We start from the raw sequence: 13764 nt of genomic DNA on the forward strand, positions 1-13764 counted from the left end.
TGGCTGAGTCTAGAATCCCAGGAAAGAGATTCTCTGGCTGGGAGACACTGAGCTCTTGGCTATATTCAGTCTGAGTCCTAGGCATTCCAGATGGCTGAGGAGCATAGTCAAGTCAAGTCAAGTCAAGTCATCTTCATTTATATAGCGCTTTTAACAATGTAGATTGTCCAAAGCAGCTTTACATTAATATAGGAAATTAAAGTAACAGAGATTGTTTTGGCTTTATAGCAGCTCTAGAATAAAGTTATTGTCCAGCTAAAGTTAGTTTGATTGATTCACTTCCGTCTCAAAGATCATTAGTTATTAACTTAGGGGCCGCTAACACGACACCGTTTTAACAGAAAACTCTTAAGTTCTTTCTGCGCAAACTTCAAAAACGCGAACCAGTGAGAACGCTGATGGCGTGCACATGCGTATTACGAGTTCAGTCTATAGGTAGGTGCGTTTGAATATATGTGCGCAGGCGTGTAGTCCTTCCCTACAAATCAACCCTCAAGATACTACTTGTCTGGCCTTAAAATTTATAATACAGAATTTTTAATCGCTTCCGCGTAGCCACGCGAACCGGAATTATCCCGACAGCGCTTTATCTGTAGAGCGGTAAAGAGAGGGAGGCCTTCACAGGGAGAGCCTAGTGACACTTCAGGACTGCGCTGTCGTCACGTCCAGGCGCAGGTCCTTCATCAGATCTGGATCCGGCAAACTGTGGTAAATCTCGGGATAAACAGAGAGACTAATATTAGTGTAGACGCCATTCTTCTTATGATGAGTAACGAATACATCAGGATTTATGGGAAGTGTTCTCAGTTCCGGCTGACCTAATCTATGCAGCCTAACATTGAATTATAAAAGTCTATAATGTGTTATGTGTATGCTAGGTCAAAGAGATGTGTTTTTAGTCTAGATTTTAACTGACAGAGTGGTGAAGTGTTCTGGTGAGTTGCTATCATTTAACAACGCAGCAATGAGCACTGGAGGTATAGTCTACGAGCAGCAGTGCACAATAACGACACTTTTTTTTTCTTTTCATCTACAAATAGAATCAAATAGGCATCATGCTAGCTATATGGGTGTTTCTAAGCGTTTATCTCTTCCTCCGGTGAAAATGTTGTTGCAAACGTAGCCGCCGCGTGTCTGTCGCTGTGTTTAGCAGGTGCTTGTGTGAGTGGTGCCGTCCCATGGAAACTGCGTTGGAAAGCTTGTGCTGTAGGGAAGTGAGTGTGTTTTGGTCGCTGGTCGAGGAGCTCACCCCACACCAGATGTGACGTGCCTCACTCAGCATCAAGAGTTTTTACACCCAGCACAAACAGTAGTTCACCATTGTCAATCTACCTAACGTTATATATTTCTATATATTTATCTATCTAGCTGCTAGCTATCTATGCTATTGCTAACGTTATGCTATCTGGCTGTCTGCCTATCTCTCTATACTAGCCTATCTATCTATCTATTTATCTGTCTGTCTGTCTATCTATATCTATTTATTTATCTATAATCTGCGCTAACGTTATCTGAATACTCTCGTCTGCTACTCGTCTCTCTAGTCACTCTCAATGCGGGCCGCGGGCTTTGGTAAATTCTCTCCCCAACGTGACGTAATGACATTGTGGGGGAAAGGAGAGTCGTTGCAAACCGCTCTACTTTTTCGTATTATATTCCGCTTTGTGATACCCAACGACATAAAATACAATGGATAACAGTTTAAATGTTTATTACCAACAAGTAAATAGCACAAATTCGATGAAAAAAAAAACCTGCAACACGGCCTTTAAGCGTGCAGGACAACCACCCAGTAGAGCATTACAATAATCTAGCCTTGATGTCATGAACACATGGACTAGTTGTTCTGCATTTGTCAATGAGAGCATATGGCGTAATTTAGATATATTTTTAAGATGGAAAAAATGCGGTTTTACAGATACTAGACATGTGACTTTAGATATATGAACATATTACAAAAATCATACGCACATCCATGCATACAAACATAGATACACACATCTCTCACCCCCCTCTTACCCCCTCAGTGCAAACGGAATCTGTGTAATAACTGCAATGTTACCCGTTTTAGCTGTTTTATCTATTTATTGAGAATGTGGGTATGTACGTGTGTATGTACATGTATGTATATGCATATATATATTTTTGTCTTTTTACTCTATGTATGTAGGTATGTATGTAGGTATGTATGTATGTATGTATGTATGTAGGTATGTATGTAGGTATGTATGTATGTATGTATGTATGTATGTATGTATGTATGTATGTATGTATGTATGTATGTATGTATGTATGTGCGTGCGTATGTATGTATAGAATAGAATAGAATAGAATGAGGCATTTATATAGCGCTTTCATATGTACTACTGTACACCCAAAGCGCTTTACAATCATATCAGGGGTCTCTCCTCAACCACCACCAGTGTGTAGCATCCACTTGGATGATGCGACGGCAGCCACAGAACAACGGCGCCAGTGCGCTCACCACACACCAGCTATAGGTGGAGAGAGGAGAGAGAGTGATGGAGCCAATTCAATGTAAGGGGATTATTAGGAGGCCATGATTGGTAAGGGCCAATGTGTGGAATGTGGCCAGGACACCGGGGTTACACCCCTACTCTTTACGAGAAATGCCATGGGATTTTTAATGACCACAGAGAGTCAGGACCTCGGTTTTACGTCTCATCCGAAGGACGGATGTGCGCGTATGTACGTATATGGATGTGTATGTGTATATGGGAATATAGGTTCATATTTCACTTTACTCTATGCTGCTATCTGGAGAGGACTGCTCCAACAGAATTTCGTTCATCGCATACAATGACAATAAAGATCTATCTATCTATCTATCTATCTATCTATCTATCTATCTATCTATCTATCTATCTATCTATCTATCTATCTATCTATGATTCTTTGCAACAGCAAATCATTTCCAACTTCATGCAGGCCTAATTGAGGCTACTTTTAAAATCACTGAACATCAGTAGGCCTAACCAAAAGTCAACAAAACATGCTTAACATGTGCAATCAGCGCCAAAGCTACCGTCGACGACATCTGACGGCTAAAATCGGCACGGTGTGTCTGGGCTTTAAGCACACATTTGAAGGAGACGCACATCGTCTCGAACAAAATCAGCACAATGAACAACAACGCTGTTCACGGAACACATAAGATTTAACAGTCAACTGCATTGAAGGCATGTTATCAGATCAAACAGTTTCTTTTTTACAAACAATTTTTCTTTTACGATTTCAGACACATAAAACTTCAGATCAATACGGAGCCTGGGAAGTCACCTGTGGGAGAAAAAAAAACAATCCGTGGCGATGGTTTTGCAATCCGTCCGCTTAGTTTATTAACCGTACTCACAAATTCTCAAACTGTTCCCTCAGTTTAACAAATTGTGCCCACGGATTAATAAACCGTACCCACGAGTTTCAAATCCACGCTCTCAGATTTGTAAAAGTCAGGACCACTTTGCCAAGTATATGAATTTATTACGATTATAGCATACAGTTAGTGTTGGCGGTATGGTTCTGTTCTGGACAAAACTCCTACGCCTGTCCATGCTGCTATGCCTGGACAGAGCGGGGAGAGCAGCAAGTCAAACCCCCCTGGGGTACAGAACAGAACCAGTAAATGCATACATATACAATATTTTAGTTGTGAAAATACAAATACATAATATAAGCTTGCAATGTATGACTGTACAAGAAAAACAAAAAGACAGAATAATTAAAGGTTCAGTTGGGTGGAGTTGGGGTTGGAGGAGGGAGTTTAATGCGAGCCTCGATGCTATGGAGGAAATGCTGAAGGAATGGGAGTTTATATGTGCCGCTGTGATACATGTCGACACTGGAATGGAACACGTCATGAACAGCTGGCTATAAGCTGATGCGAACTTGGCTGACGTGGCCTGCCTGAACTAACGCGATGCTTGATTTTAGTCAGGACCACTTTGCCAAGTATATAAATTTATTACGATTATAGCATACAGTTAGTGTTGGCGGTATGGTTCTGTTCTGGGCAAAACTCCTACGCCTGTCCATGCTGCTATGCCTGGACAGAGAGGGGAGAGCAGCAAGTCAAACCCCCAAAACAACCATATATGCCAATACCCCCCAACACAATTGAAGCATTTGATGGTCGATAACGAAAAGAATTATATTTGAAACTGGACTTCTTAGTAATTCTAAAAATATTACTATAAATTACAGCAACACCTCCCCATTTGCCTTTCAGACGAGGCTCATGTTTATAACAGTAATCTTGTGGGAGGGACTCAGGGCCGGAGTGGGGCCACTTTTCATCCCGGGAGTTTCAGGCCCAAGACCGGCCCACTTTTTCCATGGTGGAATTCCAAATTAGCACTTTTTCCAAACTGGATAAATGAAGCAACAGTTCAGCTCTTACTATTGTGTAGTTTTTATTAATACCATGGTTCAACAAATAATGTCCGCCCAAGTAGCTGTGCTCCTACGCCTAGTGAGAATATAGTTCCCAGTATTTATACGATTAAAAATGGTCTCTGTCTCATATAGCCTTGTTATTTGTACACGCTGTGACTATACAGATCACAACATGTAAATAGGAAAATGTTTGCATTATTTTGTCACTTATTTGGATTAGTATGCTACCTTATCCATTTACATCCAGTCTTTGTGCTAAGCTAGGCTAGCGGTGGGTTCGTCAAATAACACTTACAGAACGCACAGAAATGAAAAAGGTATGTATGGACTTATCTAACTCTGGGGATACTGTGAATAAGCTAAAGTCCCAAAAAGTCGGAGTGTTCCTTTAACAAAAAATATTCCACTATTCCACAAGGATAGGTTGATAAATTAACAAAAGCAGAAAGAAAGAAAGAAAGAAAGCATTTGAAATGTATCCCAGTCTTCCACAAAGAGGCATATTGAACTAATGTTTACCGATTTAGCCTATTTGTATTCAAAAATAATGCTTTTTTAATAAAAAAACGTGATACCTACTCTCAGATAAATGAGGCCTATGATTAATCAGATGCAAATAGAAATATAAAACTAGTCCTAATTGAAAGAAAACAAGTTGACAAAAAGATTGAATCCAATATTGGGTGATAATATAGTATAATGAGAGATTTATAAGCTATTTTTTGTAGGCTGGTTATTTTTTACCGGGAACACCACAAGTGTGACTATGTGCCATTTTGTACAAAATAAAAGTTTTTCAAAACAAATTTCCTGGTGAAAAATTAAAGTAGACTAGTGTGATCAACAGTGCAAATTTTTTCATAGCTTGAGGTTTGTTATCATCAATATTAAATTGCATAATATTAGCAAAGTCTATGAATCGCCATGTATTGGGGTGATACAAAAAGGCTAATATTTTAATACAATTTTATATTTTGCTTGTGAATAGGTTGACAACGCTACAACAGTATTAGCCGAATAATTACGTTGCTAATGCTAATCATTACTAGACCTAGGCTATCTCTCTTTACCTGTTGCCATTTGTGTTTGTCCTCTTGAAAATAAATCTGTAAGCTTGGCACATTTGGCAGCATCCTCCTCCAATGCCTTTCTTTTTCCTCGACCGGCCCAAAAACGAAGCGGCCCACCGGGAATTCTCCTGATTCTCCCGATTACCCACCCCGGGCCTGGAGGGACTCATTTAAAGTAATGTAATCGTTTGGTTTTAGCCAGGTTTCTGTCAAACACAGCATATCTAGGTTATCGTCTGTAATCATATCATTAACAATTAAGTGCTTTTGAAGTAAGGGATCTAATATTCAGCAACCAAAGCTTTATCATTTGCTCATTTGTATTATATCTGTTTTTTATTTGTTGAACATCAATAAAATATTTACCCTTAGATGGGTTTGGAAGTTTTTTGTATGTCGGGGAACAGACACAGTCTCTATATGATGATAGCTAGGTGAAAGAGGCTCTATGTGATGGGATTTATCTGACCTTGGTGACGCGAGGCCGCTAGCAGACAGTCGGTTAAGCCAGTCTGTCTGCTTCCTGACCTGAGCCCCAGATTGTCATGTTTGAGCTCTAAGACTATGAGCCATATTACTAGAGAGAAGAGCAGCACCATCCCAGGAGGGATGAATACCATCTCTTTTCAACAGGTCAGGTCTGCCCCAAAAACTTTTCCAATTGTCTATGAATTCTTTATTATTTTGCGGACACCACTTAGACAACCAGCCATTGAGTGAGGACAATCTACTAAGTATCTCATCACTCCTGCGAACAGGAAGGGGGCCAGAGCAAATTACAGTGCCTGACATCGTACTTGCGAGTTCAGATACCTCTTTAGCATTAATTTTGGTGATCTCCGACTGGCGGAGTCGAACATCATTTGTGCCGACATGAACAATAATCTTGGAGAATTTACGATTAGCATTAGCCAGCACTTTTAAATTTGCTTTAATGTCAGGCGCTCTGGTTCCCGGCAAACATGTGACTATGGTGGCTGGTGTCTCTATTTTCACGTTCCGTGTAATAGAATCACAAATAACAAGGGCACATAACAACAGAATTCACAGTGGGTGTTTCACTGAGAGGGGAGAATCTGTTTAATGTTGTTATCGGAACGGAAGAGCGGTGTTTTGTCCCGCGACTACAGCATCTCACCGTCACCCATTTGCCCGGCTGCACGGGCTCTTCAGCCAGAACCGAACAATGTAAAGAGTTCACTAAGCTAGTCGCATCCAAAGCAGTATCTAAAGCCCTTGCACTCTTACAATTAACCTCGATTAAAGCATGGATGCGTGTCTCTAGTTCTGAAATCTTCCCTGTAAGCTTTACTATCTCCCTGCATTCATCACATGTAAATCCTGTACTGACAGAGAAGGCTATGCTATACATGTTACATGAGGTCCAAGTAACAATAAGAGGACGAGATGACATGACTTACCATGTTGGTTGACTGATCCTACTCACCTAAGTTGTTTGATGGACTTGTAAAAGGCCAGAGCGAAAAATAACTAAATAAAGCGTGCACGGATGGCACGCTAACAGGCTAGCGAATTACTAGCGTGTTGTGCTAGCAATAACGATTTAGATTGAAGCTGGCAGTGTCAGGTTAATGTGTGATGTTGAGTAAGTAATATTTAGCAGTAAAACAACAAGGAATTATAGTAAATAATGATTCAAAACAGAAAGATATACAAAGCTTTCAGACGCACACCAACGCAACAGCAGCGGAAGAAACGAGACAGACAAGAGCAATCGATCGATACTGATAATCGGTTTCACAGATCTGTGAGATATTAATTCTTCCTCTGACTGGGCCAAGTTGGCTCCCCTTCTGTCTGGGGGGAAAGCTCTGTGTACATGCACTTTGTAAACATGCGTGGGGCCAGAGACAGTCCGAATGGTAGGACTGTATACTGGTATGCCACCCCTTCGAAGCGACTAGAAACGACTCCCCTTTAGAAACGACAGACACGACTAGAACACAACACTGGTTTCATATTTATAGGTGTCTTGCATGTTGCATTGAAGTTTACCTTAATGTCATGACTCGTTTCAGCCTTCAAGTCTGGAAGAGCAGTTGATTCATCAGCTGCTCCATCTGGCTCTTTTAAGGCCGTCTCCACCACATCCCGGGGATAATCCGAGCGCGGCCCCTGTGCTGGTGGAGTGAAGAACGATGAGGCACTCATGTCGATGGGCTGCGGGCTGAACTCAATGCCGTCGAGGTTAAACTCGCTCTGACTGTCAGAGGCTGATGGGGAGGGTTTGTCGTCGGTTTGTTGGAAGAGCTGATGGTGCAACGGTAGCGGAGGATTCGGCAGAGTCTCAGACGCTACACAACCAGATGGCGCTGGAGCACAGGGAACAGACAGATGGGCCGGGATGTTGCGAGCAACAGCCATGGGACGAGAAACCGGGTTGGAATTCTGCTCAATGCAGGTCGGAGCGGGTCGGGTCATGACATGCTGAGCTCCTCGCGTGACCATTACAGGAACATTGACTTTGTAGAAATGTCCTAAAGGTGAGAGAGGAACAGGGACGAACAGCTAAACACTATTTAAGCCATTATTTCAGCTCATTTACATTGAGTGGTTGGAATGGGGGATTCAAAGTCTTAGACAGTGGTCTTCTTCAACTAGGTCTTGTCTGTGGGAATAAAGAAACTTTTGCAGGGGTGCAAAACTCAGTTCCTGGAGCGCCACAGCCCAGCAGAGTGTAGCTTCAACCCTAATTAAATTCACCCAATCCAGCTAATCATGTCCTTCAGGCTTATTTGAAAACTACAGTTACTGTATGTGTTGGAGCTAAACCCTTCAGGACTTTTGCACATCATGCACAGAGCCAGAGCTTCGACCTCATTTTTTTTTTTTTTTTGTCATTCTATTATTGTCTGGTTTGTTGATTACTGTGTTTATTGTGTACTGACTGCAGCATGGGTGATGGCCCAAGACAAATTTCTCCATGTGGGATAATAAAGTTTTACCTTACCTAATAGGCTGAGAGACATTTGCCTATTTTTAGATTTCATTAGTTTTCTTTGAATACGGAAAATAACCTTAAAAAACCTTATTTTATTTTAGTGAATTTATCATAATTTCCCATGCTTCACACTTTGTAAATTGCCACTTTAGAGCAATTTAAAATTTATACTCCTTAGTAAGCTAAAAAGTTGAGCTTGGTGTTGCGCGTGGTGTTCAGCGTGGTGTTCAGCGTGGTGTTGAGTCTCACCTGAGGCCGTCTGCAGTGTGACGCCAGCTGGAATCTGGACTGGATATGTTATTCCAGGCGGCAGAGAGAATGTCGCAACAGAACCACAGCTGTTCTGAAAGTCATGGAAAACACATTTTCATTTCACATTCACAATTTCAAAAGAGCTTTAACTTAGAAGATCAACATTAGCATTAACAGGAGTTTCATAAAGATGTCATAATGCAGATTAATGAACACAGACGACCTTTCTATATTAAACAGCTGTGAAAGTGGATTTAAATCAAATGAGTTGAAAAAGAAATGTACAGGTATCCTGGCAATGGCCACACATTTTTAAGTGATGAGGACAGTGTTTGTTGACTTACTGTTTTGGTGGTGAAGTTCTGCACATTCTGAGCAGCTGGAATGACGACTGAGAAAAGAGAGGAAAAAAAATCAAGCACACGACCAAAGAAAAACAGCGAACGTGTCCTAAACGAAGTGGACAACAAGTGTGAGAGTTAAGGCCCTTGCACACTGAGTCCGAAATTCACGTCCGAAATTTTCGCACGTTAAAAAATAAATACAATCTCACGTTATTTCAATCACACTTGCACACTGCCTCCGAAACTTTCATCCGTCAAAAAAAATTCGGATCGGGTTCAATTTTTCTGCGTTTTTCGCATCCGTAACAAGCATTTGAATGGTGTTTTGACAATTTAAGGCCCTTGCACACTGAGTCCGAAATTCGCATCCGAAATTTTCGCACGTTAAAAAATAAGTACGACCTCACGTTATGTCAATCACGCTTGCACACTGCCTCCAAAACTTTCATCCGTCAAAAAAAAAAAAAAAAAAAATCGAATCAGGTTCGATTTTCTGCGTTTTTCGCATCCGTAGCAAGCATTTTGAATGGTGTTTTGACTATTTAGAGCCACCCGAATCACGAATATTCACGAATACGAAAAAACGCATGCGAAAATTTCGGATTCAGTGTTCAAGGACCTTTATAGAGCCACAGAATGACGGACACGAAAAAACGCATGCAAAAATTTAGGATTCAGTGTGCAAGGACCTTAAAAGAATGCGGTGAAATGTGACAGTGCTCGTGATTTACTTTGGGTAAAATAGGTTTTAATGTGAAAAAGAAATGCTTGAAGGAGCATTTCGCTGGCCATGAGTGTAACAGGTCAACAACCAGACAAAATAAAACTAAAGAACTGGACAGCCGTCATCATCAACTAAACACTCGACCTGGTCACACGACCTGACAGTGCGTTTACACTGCTGTGAAGTGGGCGTTTTCAGATCATTCTGTTGAGTGCGGAGCAAGACTCTCGCTGGAGGATTGTGGGATTGACCGGGGATCTGAGCATTGCAACGTTTGTCATAAGCATTAAACATGAGTTTCTGCTGGATTTAGTACGTCTGTCATTTCATTTATATATTGGATGCTTTCATTTTGCTTTCCAACTGTAATCATTTGTGTATATATGTTGATTGCACTGGCTGTGCACTGAAAAAACTGATTTAACGCACAATGGCAAGCCGTTTTAGTTCACAATCTTCCCAGCGTTACTCGCCGTAATCACATTTTTCTAGTAAGAATTAAATTAGAGAGCTTTTCAATTCAATCATTACTAACAAAAATTATGATTAGAGTGCTCTCTAATTCAGTTATTACACAATTCACAATCACAGAGCTCTAGTATTGAATTTCTACCAGTCATGTCTCTATTGACTTCCATAATTTGTTTATTACAGAGCTCTCAAATTGAATTCTTACAAGTGAAAACACATTAAAGATATATAACTGCAGAGCTCTCTAATTGAGTTAGAGAGTAAGCATGCAGTTGTAGAGCTCTCTATTCAGCACTACCTCATTAGTAATACTATTTTTGAATGTATATTAAAATCATTATGCTTTATAGAGAAGAAATATAGAAAGGATACGTACTGCAAGTTCTTTTAAAAGTTAAATTCACACTCACTCAGAAATGATAAGGGCCAATCTCATTTCTCTGTCTTACCCCTTCCCCTTCCCCTACCCCTTTGTCTGCGTCTTCCCCTTGCCCTTCGATACCGAGTGAAGGGGGGTAGGGGGAAGGACGTTTCTCTAAGAAATGAGACACCACTCGATTAACGTTTGCGTCATCTTCCCTTTCCGCTAGCTGGCTGCTACGTCAACAGAGGCGATACGCGTTGACATAAACAAACGAAGATGCCGTCGTCTCGGGTTGTGATATCGATTGCCTGGTCTCCCTTTATCTTTGCACGCTTGTGTGCCATCAGTCAAAGACATTTTTCATTGTATTTAACGGCGGCGCCGGCGACACCATAAGCAAAACATTAGCAAACGGCAAATAGCGCATAGCTGCTAGCTAGCGGTTAACTAGTGATTCAAAACAAAAACATTACATTTAAAACCGCTTGAACGTTTTATTAAAGGTATCATAAAACACGAGTGTCATTAAACTGCTGAAAATACATACATTTGTGCGACTCACTTCTGATAAATACCTACCCCTCTCTTTCAAGTGTGTTCCTCCGCAGACTTCGTTTCAAGGGCTATGTAGCCTTACGCCTTGGCCCTAGCCCTTAATCAAAATGAAAATTGGGACACTACTTCCCCTCACATGAACGCGCAAAACCGAGGGGAAGGGGTAAGAGTAAGGGGTAAGACAGAGAAATGAGACGCAGCCTAAATATACCCAGTGATATGCTTATTTATTAATTGGTTGTAAAATACTTTTGTTATAAAATCATATTTGTTTTATTTGCATTATCCACTCACAAAATAATGTGGAGGCAATTTAGGGGAGGGGTGTGCGCGATATTTATTACGTATGATAGTGTAATTGTTGTATTAACGATATACAAGACGACTTTATCGAGGATGTCACTGACTTAGCAAAAAAACATACAATAACACAACTTGAGATTCCAAAAGCAAAAAAAGTCCCTTTTTTTTAATATGTAACATAATATAGTTCTGTAATATCACTCATGCGTGGGTTGTAGACTCTGGGGCACCATGCAAGATCTCACCTCGTGGGGCATCAATGATCATGAGGAAGGTGAGGAATCAGCCCAAAACTACACGGCAGGACCTGGTCAATGACCTGAAGAGAGCTGGGTCCACAGTCTCAAAGAAAACCATTAGTAACACACTACGCCGTCATGGATTAAAATCCTGCAGCGCACGCAAGGTCCCCCTGCTCAAGCCAGCGCATGTCCAGGCCCGTCTGTAGTTTGCCAATGACCATCTGGATGATCCAGAGGAGGAATGGGAGAAGGTCATGTGGTCTGATGAGACAAAAATAGAGCTTTTTGGTCTAAACTCCACTCGCCGTGTTTGGAGGAAGAAGAAGGATGAGTGCAACCCCAAGAACACCATCCCAACCGAGAAGCATGGAGGTGGAAACATCATTCTTTAGGGATGCTTTTCTGCAAAGGGGACAGGATGACTGCACCGTATTGAGGGGAGGATGGATGGGGCCGTGTATCGCCAGATCTTGGCCAACAACCTCCTTCCCTCAGTAAGAGCATTGAAGATGGGTCGTGGCTGGGTCTTCCAGCATGACAACGACCCGAAACACACAGCCAGGGCAACTAAGGAGTGGCTCCGTAAGAAGCATCTCAAGGTCCTGGAGTGGCATAATACAGTGCATAATAAACACCAAAATAAGGTGATATTTTGTCTGGTAAACTTTATCATACCAGACATGTTGACCAGCAGCAAGTTACGGGTGTGTTTTCTTTGCTCTTTAATATTTTCTACAGTATAAAGATATGAATTAATGTAGTGATTAAATCTTATTTTTCAATAGCAAAACATATCCAAGCTGTCATTCTGACACAATGACAATTCTATTAATTCATTCTAACAGGGCATTTATTTTGAAGTGAAGCACTTCTGGTTTGGATCTAATGAATACAAGTTTTAGTTGTAAGAATACAATTGTAGAGCGCCATAACTGGAATTATTAATAGAAAGAATTGACTTGTAGAGCTCTCTAATTTAAGTGAAAAGGCCATTACGACGAGTAACGCTGGGAAGATTGTAAACTGAAGCGGCCCAGACTCAGTGGACGAGCTCAAGTGTTTGAGCTCAGTGTAAACGCACCATACATTCACTGCACTTTTACAAAACAACAAGACTTTCACAGATCTCAGATCAGGACCGACCGCTGGGTTTATGGAGAGTCTGCGTGAAGTTTGCTGGTAGTTGCAGAACAAAGTTGGATGGATTGTTGTCTTTACTGAAACCCTCCACAGCTTTAGACTGAACGACCTTCGACTCCCAGAGCTGAAACACAGCCACACACACACACACACCTCTATCTCTGCGCACAGTGATAATCTCTGCCAGAAATCAGTTCAACTGGCAAGCTTGCTTAATGCATCTTATTTCTCTTGTGTTTGCTGATAGTGACTGACCTGTCTGAGGTTGTCCAGCACTCCTTCATCCACTCCTTCATCACAGAATAACTCTCTGAGACTGTCCATCACATCCTCGATGACGGACAGATACAGCTTCGGCTGAAACATCAATCACATTCAAACATCTCATCCTATACTTTCACACTAACTCATAATATTCAGTTTGAGTCCACCTTAGTAGAGTCAGGATCGAGTCCAACTAAACAATACTGTATTTCATCATATATGTGGAAACAGCTTGTTGAATGTAAAAGGGCTTGACCTATACATCTATAACTGAACTGGTAATCGGGGTAAACTGGTGAATGGGAACATCCCAGTGCTACTGAAGCTCTTCTCGTTTCTGGCTGTGTGTTGGGTGGGTTTATTATGACAGAATAGTGTTGTCAAAAGACCCGGTACTTTGGTACCAAGTCGGTACTAAAAAAATTACACTGTTACGGTACCAGCTTTTCTTAAGTACCGGTGGTACCGAAGTACCGGATTAATCCGGTTCTTGATGCGCTGTCCAAAAGGTGCACAGTTGTGTCTGTTACAGTGAAATGCCATATATGTTAGGTATCCTATTTTGACGTTGTTGGTCCCGGTTCGCGGGCAGTTGTAATGGTGTACGCTAAATAAAAAGGCACATGGACTCAGCTCCTGGTTGTTTATTACATATTGCAC

At 41.3% G+C, this 13764-nt stretch overlaps 1 protein-coding gene across 3 annotated transcripts in view; it reads right to left on the bottom strand.

Moving 5' to 3' along the window:
* The window catches only part of gtf2a1l (general transcription factor IIA, 1-like), a 49241-nt gene that overhangs the window by 16025 nt on the left and 19452 nt on the right, over positions 1–13764 (bottom strand). For all 3 annotated transcript variants that reach the window (XR_014029100.1, XM_081351533.1, XM_081351532.1), the window contains exons 2-6: positions 13096–13197; positions 12844–12964; positions 9042–9088; positions 8695–8788; positions 7500–7981 (exon numbers count right to left, since the gene is read on the bottom strand). Coding sequence is in view for 2 of the 3 variants with exons in the window: in XM_081351533.1 (XP_081207659.1) it covers positions 7500–7981; positions 8695–8788; positions 9042–9088; positions 12844–12964; positions 13096–13197 (846 nt within the window). In the remaining variant the exon portion in view is untranslated. The remainder of the gene's footprint in view (positions 1–7499; positions 7982–8694; positions 8789–9041; positions 9089–12843; positions 12965–13095; positions 13198–13764) is intronic.

The sequence above is a fragment of the Scardinius erythrophthalmus genome (assembly GCF_964197995.2).
Source record: "Scardinius erythrophthalmus genome assembly, chromosome: 21".
In the NCBI taxonomy this organism is placed as follows: Eukaryota; Metazoa; Chordata; class Actinopteri; order Cypriniformes; family Leuciscidae; genus Scardinius; species Scardinius erythrophthalmus.